Source organism: Hirundo rustica, chromosome 4 (assembly GCF_015227805.2).
Source record: "Hirundo rustica isolate bHirRus1 chromosome 4, bHirRus1.pri.v3, whole genome shotgun sequence".
Taxonomy (NCBI): Eukaryota; Metazoa; Chordata; class Aves; order Passeriformes; family Hirundinidae; genus Hirundo; species Hirundo rustica.
The window spans coordinates 1,342,225-1,363,662 of record NC_053453.1 but is presented as its reverse complement, the minus strand read 5'-3'; the positions used below and the strand labels follow the sequence as shown (position 1 = coordinate 1,363,662).

Genomic DNA, 21,438 nt, shown 5'->3' with positions numbered 1-21,438 from the left:
AAATAAATTTGTCACCTTGCCACCAGCTCACCTGTAATTGGGGGAGCTGTGTAAAAAAAAAAAAACCTGAGTCGAAGCCACTTCTAGGAGTATTCAGGGATGGGAACGAAAATGTCAGGGATAGGGGGATTTTTTCCGGCTCCTGCAGCATAAACCAGGCTGGGAATCACTGGCTGCGAGTTCCTGTTCCCTGCACAAATGTATATTGATTAATAAAGGGAGAGCCTGGCCTGTGCTGGCACTTTTAAGTGATAAACAGTTCTGCAGCAGTGCAGAGGGTGTATTAAAGGCTAAGAGCTAATGACTTTTCTGGTGGATGTAGCGCATTAAAAGCAGCGGGGAGCTGCAGCTATTTTATCACCCCACTAATGTCCCTGACAACATTCACTTGGTGGGAGTGAATGGATGGGAATCCATTTGGAGGAGTAAATTAAAATACCTTAAAAAATGCCTTTAATAATAGCTCCAGAACTCAGCGGGATCAGAGAAGGGAGAGATACAAAAGACCGATTAAATTATCCCGTCCGTCTCCCTGCCCAGGCACTGATATTCCTGGTTATGCTGCGGCTGCTGGATCATTCCAGGAGGATTTCAGCATCTCAAGAGAGGGAATAATGTCAGGGCTGGAAGTTTGGGGCTGTCACAAATTTCCCCCGTGTCCAACCAAATTTTCCCTTCCCTGCTCCTCTGCACTGCACGTGAAATGGGAATAAATGAAGGAAAATCCTCGTCCAAATGACAATTTTCCTATTCCCTGATTTTTAAATTTGTAGCAAAGCTGGGTTAGGAGCCAGCTTGGAATCAGGAATTTATTGGTCTGAAGGTTATGGGGAGACATCTTCTCACGTGGATACTTCCAGTCCAGCTGGGATTTTTGGAGATACTGAGGCCACCTTGGCAGGGAATTCTTGGATTGTCCAGCACTGGAACAGCTGCCCAGGGAAGTGATGGAGTCCCCATCCCTGGAAGTGTTCAGAAACGTGGAGGTGGCACTCGAGGACATGATTTGGTGGTGGCCATGGCTGATGGTTGGACTCAGCGATCTGAGAGGTATTTTCCAACCTTAACCTTGATCCTGCTGAGATCCAACCCTTTTTTGGGATTCTAGGAAGCTCTTGGGTGCTGGCTAAGAGTTGATGTGCTGAGCATTCCCGTTTTGTAGGGAATTCAGGAGGTTTGAGCAGTTCTGGTGCGTTTGGGGTGGACAGATTCACTTTGCTGGTGCTGGAGAATAAAATGCCACCACTTTTAGATCTTCCAGGGTCGGAGCTCCTGGGATGGGGCTTTTGTTGGATTGGGGTTTTTTTATGCATAACTCGGGTGTCTTTTACTGTGGAATTCGGGCTCAAAATCAGAGTAAATTCACCAGATCTGCAGCATAATCAGCCAGCAAAGTTCACCCAGTGATTTCTCCACCCAGTAATTTCCTCGTCAAGTCCATAATTCCATTGGGAATGTAGCGACTTTCCCAGGGGAGCACCTGGGCTTGATTTTGAGCCTGTCAGAGATGGAGAATCCAGCACACCCAGCAGTTCCTGTGGTGAATTCAGAAACGCAGAGCTCGTTGGTGCTCTCCTGTGATCCAGCCTCAGCTCCCATCTGTTGGATCTCCTCACCTTCCCTGGGTGGGAAGTCTGGAATGAAATAAAAACGAGGAGCTTGGAAAGGATTCCAACGTCACAGGCATTCAGGATGTCACAAAGGAAAGGGGTTTTAACCTTTTTCCTCTGCAAATATCATCAAAGTGCCATGAGACGCAAGTCCAGGTCATCAGGGCTATGTGGAACTGGCAGTTGAGTGGAGCATTTCTCCTTGGAAAACTTTTCCATGTGGAGTTATCCAGTCACGTTTTTCTGTCTTGACAGTGGCAAAATTCGTTTCTGCTGGGACAAACGAGCTGAAGTTGATGGGAGTGAGCATTGTCCTCACACTGAGGGCAGTGGGGAGGAGCTGAGCTGCAGCCCGGGGTTAAATCCATGTCCTGCATGAAAATCCGTGCAGGGAGAGGTTGGATGGTTCTGGGATTCTGCAGGAAGGGACTCAGATTAATTGGAAATTGGAGAAATGGAGCCAGGCTGGGAGAGCTGGGGGTGCTCATCTGGAGAGGAGAAGGATCCAGGGAGAGCTTCCAGAACATTCCAGGGACCAAGGGGGCTCCAGGAGAGCTGCAGAGGGACTGGGGACAAAGCCTGGAGAGACAGGACAAAGGGAATGGCTCCCACTGCCAGAGGGCAGGGCTGGATGGGATCTTGGGAAGGAATTCCTGCCTGGGCTGGAATTGCCAGAGCAGCTGTGGCTGCCCCTGGATCCCTGGAATGTCCAAGCCCACATTGGACATTGGGGCTGGGAGCAGGCTGGGATGGTGGGAGGTGTCCCTGCCTGTGGCAGAGGAGTTGGACTGGATGATCCTGAAGGTCCCTTCCCACCCAAATCATTCCATGATTCCATGAAATCTTTCTAAGGAAGCTTTTCCTCATAGCGAAGCCCGAACTGGAGCACAAGTTTATCTCAAATTTAACAAAGAACACGATGAAGATCCCCGTTTGCCCACACCCGTCCTGGTGCCTCCTCTCCAATCTCCCCCAGCGTTGGGATTTGGCCTCTCAAACTCCAGAAAAGCCACGGATGATTTAGCTCTGTGGGTCGAATTTGAAATTACAGAGGTGCTGATTCAATTTTGGATCCGTGCAGAGTTTGCAAACCCTCGTGGCAGCGTCCCCTCTCTGTGCTTCAGCCGCGTCTGGCTGTCTGACTGATTCTGCATTCGCTGGGCTTGTGCAGGAAATGTTGACTTTGTGTTCCGGTCAGGGGCTCTGTGAAATCCCAAATATTTATCCCAGAGTGTTTAGAGGAGGGAAACTCTCCTGCATGGTCACAGTAATACGGCAATGAGCAGATTTTATGGTTCACGTTCTTTTTTTTTTTTTTTTTTTTTTTTTTAAAAAAAAAAAAAACAAATGTACCTTTTGCTCTTCATCAATATTCCAGTTCACTGGAGCAAAGCTTTCCTGGATCACGCAGTGCCAGGTAAATAAGATTTATCCAAGACCTTGTTTGTGCACTCATTTGCCTCCTGCAACATCACATTTAAAGCGGGGAGAGAATTCCAGCAGATCCTGGGCTCACATCCGTGGGGTGAATTCACTCGGGACCTCTCAGGATAAATCCCATAAAAATTAAAATATCACCTGCACTGAAACAGGCAGAGTTATGATTTAAAAAAAAAAAAAATCCCTTGGAGTTAGGAGCATTTGGGAGGCAAAGTTGTAATAGGATGTAGCATAACCATAGTAACGGGCACGACTGATACTGGAATAATGGATTTTCCTGGAAAAAGGCTGGGAGAGGAAAGCCGGCTATCAGATTAGAGCCAGTAAAAAGAGATTCTGCTGCTAAGCACGGGTTTGAATGGAACTGATACATTCTAAAAGCTCCGGCCCTTTGTAAAACCTGGATGCGCCGGAAAGAAAAGTGGGAGAACGGTGTTTTCACTCCACGTGGGATAGCCAGTGATCAGCAGAAGAGGGAATTTAGACTCTCCTTTTTCCTCTGATAGCTAAAAAGAAATTAATTTAGTTGGTTCAGGGCTGGTTTTACTCCTGTGTTTTATTGTTTTACTGTTCTGTCTTGTTTTAGTGTTGGTGCTGGAATGGGGCTCCTGCGCCCCAGGGCACTGATGGATCCAGCTCTTCCCATTCCCGATCCCCTGGCCTCGGGGCTGGTGCTGGCCATTTTAGAGCCACCAAGGGGCATTAAACAGCCCATTCATCCCCAAATTCCAGGCAAACTGGCTCCCTAGCCCCTGCTGTTCAGGTTTCAATGATTCCCATCTCTAACTCTGCTCGTTTAGTGAGAGTTCATCCAGTGGCCTCATGAGGTATTTGGGAGAATTTTAGGAAAAATTCCCCAATTTCTATCTCCCATTGCCCTCCAGGGCACTGACAGCACTTCAGCTCACTAGAGCCTGGCCAGGTATTCAAGATTAAGGAATTTAAGTTTTGTCCCTTGGGAGCGGTCCCAAACCCAGAGCTGTGGCTCAGCACTGAGCCTGAAGAGCTTTGAAGATTTCCCCTCTCGCCTGTCCTGCTTTAATTACAGCTGGGTTTGGTTCTTAAAAATCGTGAGGTGTCAGCTAAACTCCAGCTTAAGAATTAGATCAGGCTTTATTAATCCTTCTGTGAGGCAGCCACGTCCTCATCTGGTGCCTTCCTCTGCCAAGGCATCTCAAGGAGATATTTTGTGATGGGCAATAATCAACTAAAAATGGACAACTTTTCCAGTGCCAAGGTCTCTTCCTCCATCTGCTCTGTTTTGGTGAAGACATTTCTGAGCAGGATATTCCCATCTTTTGTCTGTTTTTCCCCAAGGAAATGGAGCGAGGGAATGGAGGTTCTCCCTCCCAAGGCATGGGAAAAGCTGCGATTTCTGAAAAAAGACCAACAAAAAATAAAATAAAATAAAATAAAATAAAATAAAATAAAATAAAATAAAATTTAAAATATATTTTAAAATAAAATAAAATAAATAAATAAAATAAAATAAAAATAGAAATATAAAATAAAATATAAAATATAAAATATAAAATATAAAATAAAATAAAATAAAATAAAATAAAATAGGAAGATTGTTCCTCTAATCCAGGTGCTTCTCACTCAGGGAACTAGAAAATAAAACTGTGCACTTCCCATCCCTGGAAAAGCCCAAGGTTGGACGGGGCTTGGAATAACCTGGGATGGTGGAAGGTGTCCCCACCTATGGCAGGGATGGACTTTAAGGTCTCTTCCAGCCGAAATTGTTCTCTGATTCCATGAAAAGCTGAAAGTTTTGGAGGTTTGAGCTCATGGTTTGAACTTCTGCGTGTCGAGGACTCATTGAAAATCACCTTTATTGTCCCAAAACTGGGTGGGGTCTGCAGCAGAGCCGTGGTATCCAGTGATCTCCTGCAGCTTCCCAGGAGCAGGATCTGTCCTGCCAGGAATCCTGGTGTGAACCCTCCTGGTTTGGACACCAAACCACACGAGGAGGAATCAAATCCGGCCTTGATCCAGCTCATTTCAATTTGTTTTCGTAACTCAGCATTTGGAGAGAACAACAACAACCTAAAAACCCACAAGTGGATGTTGAAACGGAAAGTATTGTGGTTTTTACGGAGCTTTTCCTGCTCGTTTTCCTCAACAACATTAACATTCCAGCAAAGCTCCCGCCAGCATCTGGATTTTAGAATGAACCCTACTGATTTAAAGGGAGCACAATGCTACTTGAACGATTTTTAAAATATATATATATAATAATCAAAGGGGAGGAAAAAAGGGAATTACCACATGAAAGAAGACGCTGCCAGACACGGAACAGCCGCTTCCCTGCCACATCTTAACCTTTCCCAAAGCCCTGCTGCCACCTCTGCAGGTGTCCCTGGGGACACCCTGTCTGAGGAGGCATTTGGGACAGCCGGGTTCGTTATCTGGGCCAGGCCTGGAGCTTCCAAAAGTCCCCGAAATGAAAGGCAGCTCCGACATTATCCCGGAGACGCAACTCCCGTTGCCTCTGCCCCCATCTGGTTTCGTTAACGGCGAATGGATGCGATCAAAGCTTAATTTTATGGCGAGGCGCTTCAATGGAGCCTTTTGAAATTTAAAAAACAAAAAAAACTCAGACTAACAAGGGAGCTCATCCAGGGAAACAACATCCAGCCCCTCACACCCAAGTCCCAACACCACGCCGAGGGGATCATTCATTACTCCTCCGTAAGGTGGATAAAAAGTAACCAGAAATTCCTCCTGATGCCCTGCTGCCCCTCAGCCGCGGTCCTTGACTCCCTGGGGTTTGTCTGGAATGGGTTTTGCAAACATTTGCCATTATCCCTCAATTTGCTCCTGATTCCCAGCTGGGCTGGAGCTTCGGGTGATATAAAGCAGCTCCAGGGCGCGCAGAATTCCCTCCCCGATCGCGGGGGGATGCAGAACAAGAGGCCTGGAGGTATTATTCCAGCCGTTCCTTTGGGATTTCAACATCCCAGCCATTCCTTTGGGATTTCAGCACTCCAGCCATTCCTCGTGGAAAAGGAAAAATTGGATTATCCGCACAAAAAGGAAAGGAATCGCTTTGGTCTTGTGTTGCTACATGAGCTGGGGAGGATTTTCTTACATTTTTTATTCCTGAGGGATCGATGGTGACTCCAATCCTTCTGCAAAGTTCTTGATTTTGATCTCAAACCACGTCAGGCTCCACTCAGGTGAGACCCCACCTGCAGAGCTGTCCCAGCCCAGCAGCAGCACCTGGAGCTGCTGGAACAGATCCAGAGGAATCCATGGAGATGCTCCAGGGCTGGAGCCCCTCAGTTCCCAGAGATCCAGGCTGGGAGAGCTGGGACTGCTCACCTGGAGAGGAGAAGGATCCAGGGAGAGCTTCCAGAACATTCCAGGGCCTAAAGGGGCTCCAGGAGAGCTGCAGAGGGGCTGGGGACAAGGCCTGGAGGGACAGGACACAGGGAATGGCTCCCACTGCCAGAGAGCAGGGCTGGATGGGATCTTGGGAAGGAATTCCTGCCTGGGCTGGGATTGCCAGAGTAGCTGTGGCTGTCCCTGGATCCCTGGAATGTCCAAGGCCAGGTTGGACACTGGGGCTTGGAGCAGCCTGGGACAGTGGGAAGTGTCCCTGCCCATGGATGGGGTGGAATGGGAAGAGCTTTTTTTTCCTCCAAGTGCGGTTGGGAGCCAAGAATGTGTCAGGAACAGCACAGGCAGTGCCTGAGCCTTCAGAGAACCCCTATCCCAAGGATTTGGGAGAGTTCCCAATGAGGACGAGGTTGGAAGGGGATTTTTCACCAAGTCAGGGACAGGAAATGGAGCAGGATCCATTCCTGTCCCTCAGGGGTTGCTCCGGAGGAGCAGGATCAGGGATCAGGGCGGGAAATCTGTGGAGAGACGGAAGTTGTGCTCGTGGGGATGTGGCAGAGGTGGCGATTTGGGGCTTGATGAGGTTTTGCTCCGAGTCACCAACCTCTCCTCACGTCCTGATGAACACAGAGGAAGAGGGGGCTCTTTCCAAATCCCTGGGATCCTCCCACATAATTTGAGTCCAGAATTCCCCAAATCAGCCAGGGCCCCCAAATGCTTCAGTATCTTCCTTTGCTGCAGTTCAGGAATAACCCTCCGCTCTACTGTTAATAACTCAATTTACACCAACCTGGGACTTCCATCACCTCCCCTCTGTCTTGTTTGCAGCAACAAAATCAAACACAGTGGGCAAAATAAATGCAAACTGTGCCAAGTCACCTTGGGGGGGGTGGGGCTCAGAAATCCCAGAATTCATACGGAGCTGTCGGAATCTTGGACGTTGTTGGATATATGGTGCCTCCTGCAGGCTGGAGGAAACCAAACCTGCTCACCGCGGGTTTCAGTGGCACTCCGGGCTCTGTTTGGGGTGGCAAGGTGGGGATTGATCAAAGGTTGGACTGGATGGTCTGGGAGGTCTCTTCCAACCTCAGCAATCCCAGGATCTGTAGGATGTGGAGCAGCACTTCGGGCTATGTGCGCCTCTAAAAATCACGTTTTTGCCCTTTGAGGTTTCACCTAATGAAGGAAACACCTGGTGACCTCAGAAATCCAAACTTGCCGAGCTGATGTTCAAACGCTTAAACCACTTTCCTCCTTTTCTTCCCCAGTTTTGGGTATTTTTTTTCCTTCCCCTCATTTATTCCGCCTCTCCAGCACCTGCTCGGCGTCGAGGAGCATCAGCTGCACGTTTGCATCCGTGACAACAATTAGCAAAGCGGGAGAGTGTTGGAACCCTGGAGGCTGAGAATTCCAGTGCTAAAAGGCACCGACCCTCAAACAAACATTGCATTCCACCTGAAGCCTTGGAAAAGGCTCCCAAAATCGAGTGACAGCACTGGGATTGTGGGTGTGGAGTTAAATAGAAGTGTTTGACATCACAGGGGGCAAAACTTAGATTTTAACGTAAGAATGAATAAACATCTGAGTCCAAACACAAAAACTGCATCTCCCAAGCTTTAATCCCGGCTCTAACAGAAGAAAAGATAAGAAATCCCCAGGAGAGGGCTGAGATAAAGATCCTCCGAGCTGCTGCTCACCCCTGGGCTTTTGTTCCCTCCCCAGAGCACGGTGATTGTGGAGAAGACGGTGCAGGACCTGATGAACCTCATGCACGACCTGAGCGCCTACTCGGACCAGTTCCTCAACATGGTGTGCGTGAAGCTCCAGGAGTACAAGGACACCTGCACCCTGGCCTACAGGTACAGCCCAGGACAGCATTCCAGGGGGAATTGCTGCTCTTTGGGGTTGGCTGTTCTGCCGGGAGCAGTTCCAGGATTTCCTTCTAGGATCGTCTCTGCTGGGGTGGCCGAGGGTGTTTCCTGCTAGGGATAGGAAAGCTGGAATAAGGGTCAGCGGGATGTGGGGAGCTGTGTGGTTTCCCAGGGGATTTGCCCACATCAGAGCGTGGTTTAGGGTCTTGAGATGTGGATGACGGTGGTGGTAGAGCTCAGAAATCATTCCAGTTCTTCCCTTAGGCTGGCGACCAGGATGAGACCTGCCAGGGCCTGAAGGGGCTCCAGGAGATCTGCAGAGGGACTGGGGACAAGGCCTGGAGGGACAGGACACAGGGAATGGCTCCCACTGCCAGAGGGCAGCGCTGGATGGGATCTTGGGAAGGAATTCCTGCCTGGGCTGGAATTGCCAGAGCAGCTGTGGATCATTCCCTGGATCCCTGGAATGTCCAAGGCCAGGTTGGACATTGGGGCTTGGATCACCCTGGGATGGTCGGAGGTGTCCCTGCCCATGGCAGGGAGTGGCACTGGATGGTCCCTTCCCACCCAAACCATTCCATGATTCCATGATAAAAGGTGACCTCAAGTTGGCCAGTGAGAGTCCGACGTGTCACCTTTAAAAATAAATGTCCAGATTCGCCTTTTGCTCGCTGGTGAAGTAGTTCAGATCCTTCATTTGAACATCTGCAAGGCATTCAGCTCTATTGGAATTCATTCTATTGAGATTTGGGGATTCGGGTCTCATGGCAATTTAGGAATTTCAGGATGAGAGGGAATGGCTGTAAGTTGCGCCAGGAGAGATTTCGATTGGATATTAGGAAAAATTTCTTTTTTGAAACGTCGGTCAGGCATGGGGGGGGCATCAGGGCAGGGGTGTAGTCCCCGTCCCTGGGGGGATTTAAAGCCTTGTGGAGGTGGCACCTGAGGACTTGGGTGGCCTTGGCAGTGCTGGGAACGGTTGGATTCAATCCTAGAGTCTTTTCCAACCTAAATGATTCCGTGGTTTTAGGAATCCAAAACCACATGGATCCACAGACGCCGGGTTCTGTGAAAGCTTCCTGGAACAATTCTATAAACTGACAGGGAGTCACCAAATGCTCTGTCCCTGCTCCATTGGCATTTTGGGATGATCCAGCCCCTAACATTCCCCAGCCAAAGCAGGGAAGATGAAGGCACCACAATCCCACTGGCCATGGACGTGTTTGGGTTAAACCCTTCAAGCACTTGATTTATCAGAGATTTCCTGGGTAAACATCAATAAATAATTTCTATGGACATCCCAGTTATCCATCTGTAAAACAGCCCTCCTGGACAGGAAAACCAGGACCGTGCCCCATCCCGTGGGGATGAATAATTCCATTAAAAACCGCTACAAGATGCTGCAGGAGTGTGGGCTGGAATAGCTGCTCTACATCATCCCCTCCACAGCTATTGAGCCCGAAAAAGCCCTCGTGTGTAGAAATTGCTTTGCTGCTGCTGCTGAGGACTCCAGGACGGTGTGGATAAACGTAGACGAGAGATCTCTGAAGTTGGGTTTTAGAAGATGAGGTTTATTGTAAGGGATGTGAGGCCCTGCTCCGAGCTGCCAGGCTGCAGCTCGTGGCAAGGCCCGGGAAGGTGGGGGAAGGGAGAGGTAGGGAGTGGAGGAGAGCAAAGAGCAAAGAGAACAAGCCACCTTCACAACCCCCTGATAAGGGGTCTCGAGGTGGGCTGGAACAGGGCTTGTGCCAATGGGGTTACAGATACCTGATACTTCAGGGGAGGGTTACAGGTGTGGGATGAACCATTGGGGGTGAGACAGAACATCCCATTTGACCTGGGTCTGGCTGCAGGTGACCTTCAGCTGCCCACATTGCTGTTTTCCCAGACATCCAGTAGCTAGGACATCTCAAACATCAAAACTTACTTTCAATTCTATCTCACTTACAGGTTTCTCATTCTCAGAATATAGGCAATCGTATTTATAGGGCTTTTTGGCTTCATCCTCCCCAACACTCGTGCTTCCTGACCAAGAAATTACTTCCCATTGCCTGATTTTATTCAGGGAAAACTTCATCCGGCAAACACGTTCATCATCATAATCATCGCCATCATTATTATTATTATTAACAATAGCAGTGAGCAGAGGCTAAACTTTGCCTGAGCACCCCCCTAAATCGGGAACTGCTCGCCTGCCATTGTCCAAAACGTTCCTTTTTCACCCAAAACTTCCCTGCCTGGAGCCAGACAATGGACTTGATTTGTTTGGCTTGAACTTGAAGGTCCTTCCTTCCTTCCTTCGCCATTCCTGGCTTTGGCACCTGCTGAGGGCTAATTAGGACAGTGCTAATTTGGACATCTCCTGATTGCAGTGAGAAGGGAAAAAAACAAAACAAAACAAAACAAAAAAAACCACCCAAGAAACAAATCAGGAAATGTTCTCATTTTGCTGCTGGCGGATGACTGAAATAGAAATCCGTATCCATTCCCGGGAATGCAGGGGAGCGGAGCAGCTCCCGGCGTTCCCGCTTCCATCCACGGGGATGTTATGCCCTCTGCAGGGATCTGGGCTCCACACAGCCCTGCCCTTTGCTCCAGGGTTTTCCCTGGGGTGTTGGGATGGATAAATCCTGGCCTTGGTGAAGTTGGTGGAGTCGGGATTGTTTGCAGCTCCTTAAAGTCAGGACCAGCCCCTCGGAGCTGGGAGTCGATTCCGTCCAGCAAAGCTGCTCTTGGGAGAATTTGGGAAGGCAGAGAGGTGTTTTTGTAGGATTTGTTCCTTCAGGGGGGAAAGTGACCAAGTGTGGGTGAAAAGCATCCAAAGGGAAGCTCTTCCGGGCAGGATTTTATCCCAAGTTCTCTGCGGAACAGCTCGGGAAGGACGTCAGCGCTGGGAAATGCGCAGCTGAGATTGTTCATGTCTGAGCTCCGCTTGGCTCCCGTTTTCCGGGGATTTAAAAGGAAAAATATCAAACCTAAGGGGGCTGGATGGGATCGGACACCCCTATAAATAGCAGCTCTCGTGTGTTAATTGATGACGAATTTTGGAAGCTCGGTGTAGGTGAGGTGCCTCCTGCGAGTCGCGTTTTTGTCCAAATTCCAATCCCAGTTTGCCGCCCAAACTGTTTACAAACGTCAGCTCTGATTTCTGACTAATTGATGAGGGGCTGGGGCTGAAAATGCAAATAAAAACAGGAGATGGAGCCCCCAAACCTCCTGCCGTGCTGGCAGCACTTTCCAGTCGTGTCCAACCCCCATCTCCAGCAGATTTTCCAGGAGAGCAGCTCAACTCCAGAGTTAAAAACCATTTTATGTTAAAAACCCGAGTATAAAACCATTTTTTTGGTGGGATTTTTGGAGATACTGAAAGGAGAAACCTGCCCAGTTCACAGTTGCTGCCCTTAACATGCGCCCTTCTTTTTGATCTTCTGCCAACACCCTTGTCAGACAAAATTCGCTGCCTCAGGTGCTAAAATTAATCTCTTTCCATGTCTTTCTGCATAAATTTGCCAATATTTTCTCACGTTGAAGTTGCACATTTTATTTTGTTGTCCACTCTAAGCTCTGTCTTGCGTTTCCACCCCCTTCTTCCTCATCTTCATCCTCACCTCGTTCATTTTTGAACCTCTCCGAAGGCTCTGAGTAGAGGAACCCCCTCACCCAAATGAATCTTTTCAGTCTTAGAAGGAGGTGGGCATCACCAAAATGTGGTTCAGGGAGTTTAAAAAGGTGATTAAATCCTCTGGAGGTGCTCAGCTCCCTCCCTGGAGGCAGCTTCTGGTGACCAACCTCCTTTGGCTGAACTCTCTCAACTAAATTTGGGGGGAAAAAAAGGGGGAAATAACTGGGCCTGGATCGCTCAAAAGGGTGAGGAAAAGAAACCCTTCCTGCTTTACAGCCCGGCAAAATAAATCCGAGCTCCTTTTATTTCTAATTGAGAAAGAGCAGATTAATTCAGACAAAATGTGGCAGCCAAACAGGATTTTTGATTTCCCAGGAAATGCTTTTACCACTCATTTTGCTGATTCTTAGTGACCTCTCCCCCTCCTTGCGTGATCTTTTGGGGCTCAAGTTGCCTTTTTGACCCTTTTTTTGGGGCAGGGGTGTCCCCTCAGGCTGTGGGTGCTTTTTAACCCTTGGCAGCACGAGCTCAGCATGGAAACGTCACCTTGGCCACGGGAAGAGGGGAAAATCATCCAAAAATCCACGTGGCACAAGGCAGTGGAGCCCAGTTGGCCCCTGTGGCTTCCAGGTGCTTCCTGCTGGAAAGCCACGGCCCCCCAGCCGTGTCCAGGGATATTCCCACGTTGTTTCCCACAGGAGAAATGATTCCTCGCAGCGCAGGATTGGCACCTGGGCAGGCGTGACACAAAATCAGGATTTTGGCCACTGCATCAAGGCTGTCTCTCCAACATTCCTCCCATCACCAGCAGGCTGGGAATGGGAAAGGTTTTTGGGAAAGTCATATCCAGGACAGCTGTCCCAGATGGATATTCCATGTTTTATGATGTCTGCTCCACAATAAAAGGGGTTTTTCCCATCGTTTTTCCTCCCCCTGTCCTCTGAGGAGGGGAGCGATGGAACAGCTTGGTGGGCACCCGGATCCAGCCAAGGTCAGCTCCCTGTGGCAGCAGCAGGAAGAATGATGGAGGAGTTTGGGATCAGGGGAGTGGGGGTGAAAGGAAGAGCTTTGAGCTGTGCTAGAAGATGCCACCCTGTCCTGGGATAATTCCCTCAGGGACCCAAGCTGGATTGACAGGTACAGAGGGGAAATGCTGGCAGGGAAGTTGGGAAGAAAACATGGGAGAAAGGAGCTGGGAAAAGCTGGGTGTCCAACAGGGATCGGGGATGTTCTACCCTCTTCAGCATCTTCTCAGTGAGGGGTGGTTGGAGTAAATCCATAAAAATCATGAGGTGTTGCAGCCCTGGGAAAGAGTGGGGGTGTAATTCCAATAGTGCTGGAGCTGTTCCAGCAATGGATTACTTTGGAGCTCGATGATTTCAGTGGATCCATGGATCTTGTCCAGAGAGGACTCCCCTGGATCCCTGGAAGTGTCCAAGGCCAGGTTGGACAGGGCTGGGAGCACCCTGGTGGATCTGGATGGGTTTTAAGATCCCTTCCCACCCAAGCCATTCCAGGATTCTGGGTGGACCCGTGGGTATCACCAAAATGTGAGGAAAGCGGGAATCGCGGAGTAGGATCCTGGAAAACTCTGACCCTGGAAAAGCAAGGACACCAGGCTGAGTTTGCAGCTCATTAGAGCATCCCAAAATCCTCCCTCGTCTCCTTCCTCAGCGCTGACTCCACAAACAATCGGGATTTTGAGGAGAATAAGGATCATAAAACAGAGAGGGGGGGCTCTCTGTGACTCCAGCAGGACACTCCCAAAGATTCCTTGGAGTCATGGATGTCTGAAGGGCCACGATAAGGCTGGAAATAATTGAAGAGAGCAAACAGTGGGCATGGAGAGAGCAGGGCTGAGAGGGGAAATAACGGGGAGCAAGGGGATGAAATCAAGGAAAATAAAACACCAGCTCGGTATCAGGAGGTTTTTTCCTTTTATCCAAGGGTGGGATTTGTTCAAGTGTGAAATAGACTCCCAAGGGAAGGAGAGTATTACTGCAGTCATTTAAATGCGCAGAGGACAAAGCCCCGGCTGCTGTATTCCCTGGAACTGCTGTCTTGCCTCGGCACAGCAATGCCCAGATAGCATCAAATCCCCTTTTTCCATCCCAGATGTCAGAGCTGCTGCTGGAGCTCGTTTTATCCCCCCTCCGTTTTCACCAGGGTGAAAAATAAAAGACTTTTTTTTTAAAAAAAAATTATTTTTATTTTATTTTTCCCCTGAGTGGAAAAAACCACCCAGCAGCAGGAGGCCAAACGGGAATGTCGACGCCGAGGCCTGGAAACAAAACTCAGCCTTTTGCGTGCGACAGATTGAACGCGAAACTTGAAGGGAAGGGAAAATTTGTTTGTAAGCTGCCTGTGACAAAGTCGTTTTCACAAATCCTGTGCTGTTCCTGGGCTGAGCTTGTTTTCCTGGTGGATGGGGAAAGGGTGGGAAGAGAAATGAGCTGTCCTCTTCAGGATGGATCCGAGCTGGCTCCCGGCCTCCTCTTTTCCTTTGCAAAACGCAGATGCTCGGGGTGTTGTTGTGGTTTTTTTTAATTTCTATTTATTCCCCACATCACCACCTGAATGCTGCTGACACCTCAGCTCTGCCCCAGCATTCCAGCCGGGATCCGGGAGAGCGTGGCTGGAATGGCTCTGCCAGGGCCAGGGGGTGTGGGAATGTCTGTGTTGGCTCAGTCCATTCCAGCCTGGAGCCGGGCTGGGAGAGCGGGGAATGCTCACCTGGAGAAGGGAAGGATCCAGGGAGAGCTTCCAGAACATTCCAGGGTCTAAAGGGCCTCTGGGAGAGCTGCAGAGGGGCTGGGGACAAGGCCTGGAGGGACAGTGTACAGGGAATGGACTGGGATTGGAAAAGGGGAGATTGGGGTGGGATCTCAGGAAGGAATTCCCGCCTGGGCTGGAATTGCCAGAGCAGCTGTGGCTGTCCCTGGATCCCTGGAATGTCCAAGGCCAGGTTGGACACTGGGGCTGGAGCAGCCTGGGATAGTGGGAGGTGTCCCTGCCATGGCAGGGGGTGGAAATCAGAATCTTTAAGGTCCTGGATCGACTCCTCCAAATACAGCACCCCCTTCGTCTCCTGAAATTCCCAGTCAGGAATTCAGATGAGTTACCCAGCCAAAAATACGAACCAGGGAGATTCTTCCCAGCTGGAACACGCTGCAATCCCTGACTCAGTTTCCCACTTAGGATTTAGCTGGAATCTCCATCGGGAGATGCTTTGGATGACTTGGGAGGAAGATCCTGGACCCTTCATTCCCCTTCACTGCTTCAGCCCCAGGCTGGGCCAGCTCAGGGGGAGGTCGTGGCTTCCAGTGACTCCACCATGGGCAGAGGCTGCTGAGATTCCAGAGGGGAATGATCCATGGAGACACCAGTGCAGGGTCACCTCCTGCAGCTGGGTGCCAAATTGAATTTCCAGGGTCGGAGAATTTAGGAAAACGGCCCTTTTTCCCTTAAAGGATGCCTTTGAATTCTATCAGGAGCTGTGTGTTTAAGGGGATTTCCTACCCTGTCCCCTCCGTGTGAGCTCAGTGTGGAATTCCTCTCTGGATCCTCTCCTCGCTGCCTAATCCCCATTTTTGTGATACAGAATTTGACAGATAATACAGAATTGAATGAGAAGTGTCACTAAAAGCAGGATTTGCTCCTCTCTGAGGTGGCTGTTGCTCCTTTCCCTGCAGGACCATCGTGCAGTCCGATGAGAAGCTGGTGATCAGCGCGTCCTGGGCCAAGGACGACGATATCAGCAGGCTCCTGAAATCCCTGCCCAACTGGAGCAACATGGCTCAGCCCAAGCAGCTGAGGCCCAAGAGAGAGGAGGAGGAGGATTTTATAAGGTAAAGCATTGTGGGGAAGTCTTGGAAGGGTTTCAAGGAGAGCAGCAGCAAAAAGTAGGAACAAATTGACGGTGTTTTCGTGGCCGTCGTGTCCCCAGGTGTGAGGAGAATTATGGAATCGCTTGGGAAGTGGGAAAGAGTTTGGAGATCATCGAGTCCAACCATTCCCAGCCCTGCCAAGGCCAGCGCTGACCGTGTCCCCAGGTGCCACATCCACATGGCTTTGAAATCCCTGCAGGGCTGGGGACTCCAAACCTCCCTGCGCAGCCTTTTGGGGGGAAGAAATCTTCCCAGTATCCAGCCTGAGCTTTTCCTGGTGCGATTTCTGCTCACTCTGTCGTTCAAACAAAGCCACTTGGAGAGCTGTCTTTGTGACCAAAGTCAGGGAAGCGCCTGGGACTGGGGGAGGAAGGGATTGTTTTGAATCCAGGCAAATCCCCGTCCTGCTGGTCAGTGCTGCTCCGATCACCCGCGTGATGAAGGGAGCAGCATTTCCTCACCTGATGGAGGATCCAGCTGGTGGTACTGGGCAGGAATTCCCAAAACTAGTGCTGCCAAAGGAATCTTTCATTTGAGCCATGACCTGGTAGAGTTTCCCCTCCATCCCAACTCCAGGAACTAACTCAGGAGAGCAGATGAAAAATTCCGCCCTTTCCAGCAGGAATTCTTTTGGAGACAGCTCTCTGTGCCCAAACCAGGTTGTTCCTACCTTTCATGCCAGTGAAAGCCTGGAAGGAGGCAGATTCCCTTTCCCTGCACGCTGGGAATGGCTCAGCTCCTCGTGAGATTCCAAAGCCTGCACATTCCCATCCCTATTCATCACTTCCTTGATTGGCACTTGGCTGTAAAACTGGAGGAGGAGGAGAAGCTGAGAAGGAAATAACGAGTCTAATTTTGCCCAGATTGTCATTTTCCTCCTTCCCCGCCTGGAAGCCCCGTGACAGGGAGGATGCAGCCCGGAGAGGATGGGATTTGTGGGGTCACAGAAGGGTTTGCAGCCTGGGCAGGGATTTAAAACATCCTGCAGAGCCCTTGAGGTCTCTGTGCAGCCACTGAGTTGAATTTCATGTATTCAATCCTCACCTGCCTTCACATCTCTCCTTTATTTCCTCACCTGGGAAGCCCCTCCTGGCTCTTCCTGTTATTCCTGATCCATCAGAGTGGGATAGCAAAGCTCCAATGGGCTCTGCTGGCCGAGAGGAAATTCCTGTCCAGGCAAAAATGCTCAGCCTGATGCTGACAGAGCCGACATTTTCATCCTAAGATGCACTTCATTCCATTTATTCCATTCTCCAGACGGTTCATTGAAGTGTTTTGTGCCACTGGATCAGAGGAGCTCCAATGGAAAGTCTTTAGGAAAAGTCTATTGAGTCATCCACGCTGAATTTCCTGGGAAAAGCTCCTGTGCCGTGGCTTTTTTCGGGCCAGGCTTTAGGACAAAGACCTTTTCTCAGGATCTGTTTGCACAGAGCATCGTCTGTCAAGCCCCAGTTCCTCCCAGTGCCGTGTGAACGCTCCTGTGGCATTAATTTAAATCATAATAATTGGTCTGGGCCAGATTTAGCCATCGCTGGCTTAAGAAACTTCCTCCAGGATGGGTGGTGATTGAATAGATCCCTCCTGAAAGCTTCAAAATAAAATTAATTGCTCGTCCAATTTTTTTTTTGTCATCCTCTTCCCATTTAAGCAGCCTTTTCCCAGCCTTTTCTCCTAATACAAAGGAACATGATTTCTTCACTGCTGCTGCTGCTCCTTTCTCTTGGCTCTGCTGATGAATTGGGAATAATTCTGCCTGGACACTGCAGAGGAGCCAAAGGGAAGCGGGTCCTGTGTGTTCCTCGGTTAGCAGGGAATGGGAGAGCTTGGGAGAGCTCATTTCATTAGCATTTAACCTCTAAGACATTTAAAATTGCAATATTTGATGTTCATGGGCCCTAATTCTTGGCCAGCAGGGCAGGACTACGCATCCCTTCCTGGAATAAAGAAGGTTCAGGCCTGATGAAATTTGGGAGAATGTTCCTTTCGGACATGGAACTACTCAGCAGCATCCCTTTATGAATGTTGATAAATTAAACAAATCCTGAAAGTTCCACCGGCAGTTTTTGTCCCAGAGATCCATGCATGGCTCTCCTTCCCTCCCCAGCTTTCCTGTTAACTCATTTGTTTAACAAAAAAGAATACAAACAAACAAACACACAAAATCTTTGCAAAAGAAAAAAAATAAAAAATCCTTCGCCTGTGGACAGAGATTGATTTTGTTGTCTTAACCCCTCACTGTCTCCTGAGTGAGGAGATGTCAGAAGGCACCAGCAGAATTTTCCATTATTATTCCAGTGGGGTTGGACAGCCAGAGGAGAATTTTATAGGAGCTCAGAGCTTGGCGAGGGGAGGAAGGGAAGCAAAGCCCAGCCTCTGCTGCTGGAATTGGTTTTTGGAGCTCTGGAGGTTGTTTGGCAGCGGGGTGGGTGTGAAACAGGCTGGGGAAAGGGGATCCTGCAGTTCATTCCCCAGGCAGAGGTGCAGGTGATAAACCCCAAAGACGTTCCCAGCTCTGCCTTGGAGAGGGAAAAGCAGTGGGAGAAGAGCTTGGATCTGGTGGTGCAGAAATTCCTGGGGTTTGGAGCAGCTCTACAGCAAGTTAAGACTCTTGAGCGCATCCAGAGGAGGCAACGAGGCTGGTGAGGGGCTTGGAACAACAAATCCTGTGAGGAACGGCTGAGGGAGCTGGGGATGTTTATCCTGGAGAAAAGAAAGGTGACTCAGAGGTGACCTTATCACTCTCTAAACTCCCTGAAGGTGGCTGTGCTCAGGTGGGGTTGGTCTCTTTCTCCAGGCAGCACTGACAGAAGGAGAGGACACAGTCTCAGGCTGCACCAAGGGAAATACGGGTTGGGTATCAGGGAAAAGTTTTTTACTCAAAGAGTGATAAAGTACTGGAATAGTCTGCCTGGGGAGGTGGTGGAGTCACCATCCCTGGATGTGTTTAAAGAAAGACTGGATGTGGCACTGGGTGCCGTGGTTTAGTTGAGGTGTCAGGGCTGGGTTGGACTCGATGATCTTGGAGATCTCTTCCAAACCAGTCATTCCGTGAATTCTGGGAATTCTGTGAAGTGGGGAAAGCCTGCTGTGTGCCCCAGGGAAACCACGGCTGTGGGGAGCTCGGGAGGTGTTTGGGAATTCACATTCCAGCTTGGGATGAAGGTCCGCCCCATGAAAATAACTCTAGTTGTAGATCTGAGCTCCAAACCTGAGCTCTGGGGATTTTCCTCTCGCTTTTTAGCTCCCAACAAGCTCCTGAATGCTGATCTGGGGATCAGGTTCTTCAGCTAAATTTAATGGAGCGATTAAAAAACCCTTCCCAGCATTTTAAAGGAACAGAGCTGGAGTGGGATCTGGAGCCCCAGGAGAGGCTGAGGGAGCTGGGAAGGGGCTGAGCCTGGAGAAAAGGGGGATCAGGAGGAGCTGGAAAGGGGCTGAGCCTGGAGAAAAGGGGGATCAGAGGGGAGCTGGTGGCTCTGCACAAGTCCCTGACAGGAGGGGACAGCCGGGGGGGTCAGGCTCTGCTCCCAGGGAACAGGGACAGGAGCAGAGGGATGATTTTCCACTGCAGGGAATTTGGGAAGGCTCCATGAGCTCTTCTCCAGAGGGTGCTTGGAGGTGATGAATTCAGGAGGTTGGGACAGAGCTCCTGGGACTGATCACACCTTGGATCACTTCGGCTGTTTCCAAAGGGATCGAGGCGCTACAAATTCCCATTGTGTAAATAAATTCTGGGCAAGCCCAGAAAGTGGAATTGGGAAAGAATCCCAGAATCCCAGGATGGTTTGGGTTGGGTTGGAAAGGACCTCAAAGCCCATCCAGTTCCAGTCCCATGGGCAGGGACACCTCCCCCTGTCCCAGGCTGCTCCAAGCCCCATCCAGCCTGGCCTTGGGCACTTCCAGGGATGCAGGAACAGCCACAGCTTCTCGGCCATCTCCCTGCCTTGGGATGGGGGCGATGTTCCCTCGTTCCCCCTCTCTGGACAGCCAGAGTTTTCCTCCAAAGCTGGATCTCAGATTGCTGCTGTCCCAGACATCTCCCAGCTTTTTCATTGCAGTGTCGGGATTGAAGCTTTCCATTATTTTTATTCTCTTTTGCTGTCTCTGTGTTCTCCCTGCCCCAGGTCCTTTCCTGAGGCCTTTAAGGGAGGCTTTTCCCTTCCCTCTGAGCTCCCCCAGCTTTTCTGGCTCTCTTCCCTCATTTCTTTCTCTCCCAGGTATAAAAGATCTTCTCCAATCCCTCAGGCTCCATTTATTCTATCCACAATACTTTTAAAAGGTGAAAGGACAGGTTTGAACGACTGGCAGCAAACTGGAGCCCTTTCTTCCCTTTGGGAATGCTTTTTCCCCCATCCTGGGACTATGAATCTGAGTTTTCCATAGGTGTGAACCATTTCCATTTGATGCCAGTCTGCTCTTTTATATGAAAGGGGCTTTTAGACATTTTCCCTCAGGAAAATGTGCCTCATCCCAAGCACAAATGAGTAAATCCTGTTATTATCAGGATTTCCACCTCAGAGGTGTAAAAACCGAGCGAGTGCCTGGATCTTCCCTCCATATCCCAGAAGTTTCCTTCAGCTTTTGCTTGTAAAGGAGTTTTGGAGGATTTGGGCTCCATCTGGGGGTTATTTTTGAGGATTTACATAAATTCTGAACCCGAATCCAGGGAGAATCTCCAGTTTCATTAATCCTACAAGCTGCATTGTTAATCTCAAAAAGTTCTTTTTAAGAGAGGCTATTTTGGGGGTTTTGCCTTTAATTAATCCAGTTGAGCAATTCAAAGACATTTCAAGATTGGGGGATTTTTTTTGTGTGGGTTTTTTTTCGGTTTTTTTTTTCCCCTCAAGCACCAGTGAATTCCAACAAATCTGGAGATAAAATCTGGCGACAAAACTGCCCAGACTGAGCAGAAAGTGCCACTGCTGGGGCGATTTTGCTGCTCTCCTTGGAGCTCTTCTGCTCATTGGTGATTCCTCACGGTGAGCTCAGAGAAGAGCTGATGGCAGGACAGCGTGGAGATTCGCAGAGCTGGATGGAAGTGGAATTCAAATTCCCTACAAAAGAGCTGCTAATGATGGGAAAAGTGTGCAGAGGAGCAGGGTAAATGTGCTTCACTTTGAGCCCAGCAGCGAAATCCACCTGGGTTCAGCTGGGAGCTCTTGAAATTGGATGTAGGAGCTGTGTCCTGATTTTTTTTCCATTCTAATGATGCCCAGAAAGTCAGGTGGAGTCTCTGCTTTTACCTGCAAAATGAGAATATTTGGGAATACAGGAATGCTCCTGGGAACCAACCAAACATTTTTCTTCATGGAGACAAGGATTGGGAAAGCTAAATCTGGATGGAAAACATGGAATGTGGCAGAAGATCACACCTGGAAAGAGCTTTTTTTCCCAGCTTTTTGGGGTTAAACACATTTCTCTCGGTCATTATTTTTCTCTTTGGCAATCAAATAATTCATGGATGGATATTCCAAACCATTTCTCTGTCATGATCAGCCATTGAGGTTTCACCAGGAATGTGTTTAAATGGATGTGGGGAGCAAGAAGTCAGTCAGGGATTGGAAGAGCTGATTTCCAGGGAAAGATGGAAAAGTGCTATTTCTGGAAATCCTGGGGAGACACGGGAGGCACCTGCAAGGTGAAAATTCCCTGTGGGGTGAGGA

At 49.4% G+C, this 21,438-nt stretch overlaps 1 protein-coding gene across 1 annotated transcript in view; it reads left to right on the top strand.

Annotated features, from left to right (window-relative positions):
• Window positions 1-21,438, top strand: part of EXOC4 (exocyst complex component 4) — a 287,194-nt gene that overhangs the window by 239,961 nt on the left and 25,795 nt on the right. Inside the window, exons 12-13 of the mRNA XM_040062894.2 lie at window positions 8,118-8,254; window positions 15,581-15,736. Of these exons, the coding sequence (XP_039918828.1) occupies window positions 8,118-8,254; window positions 15,581-15,736 (293 nt within the window). The remainder of the gene's footprint in view (window positions 1-8,117; window positions 8,255-15,580; window positions 15,737-21,438) is intronic.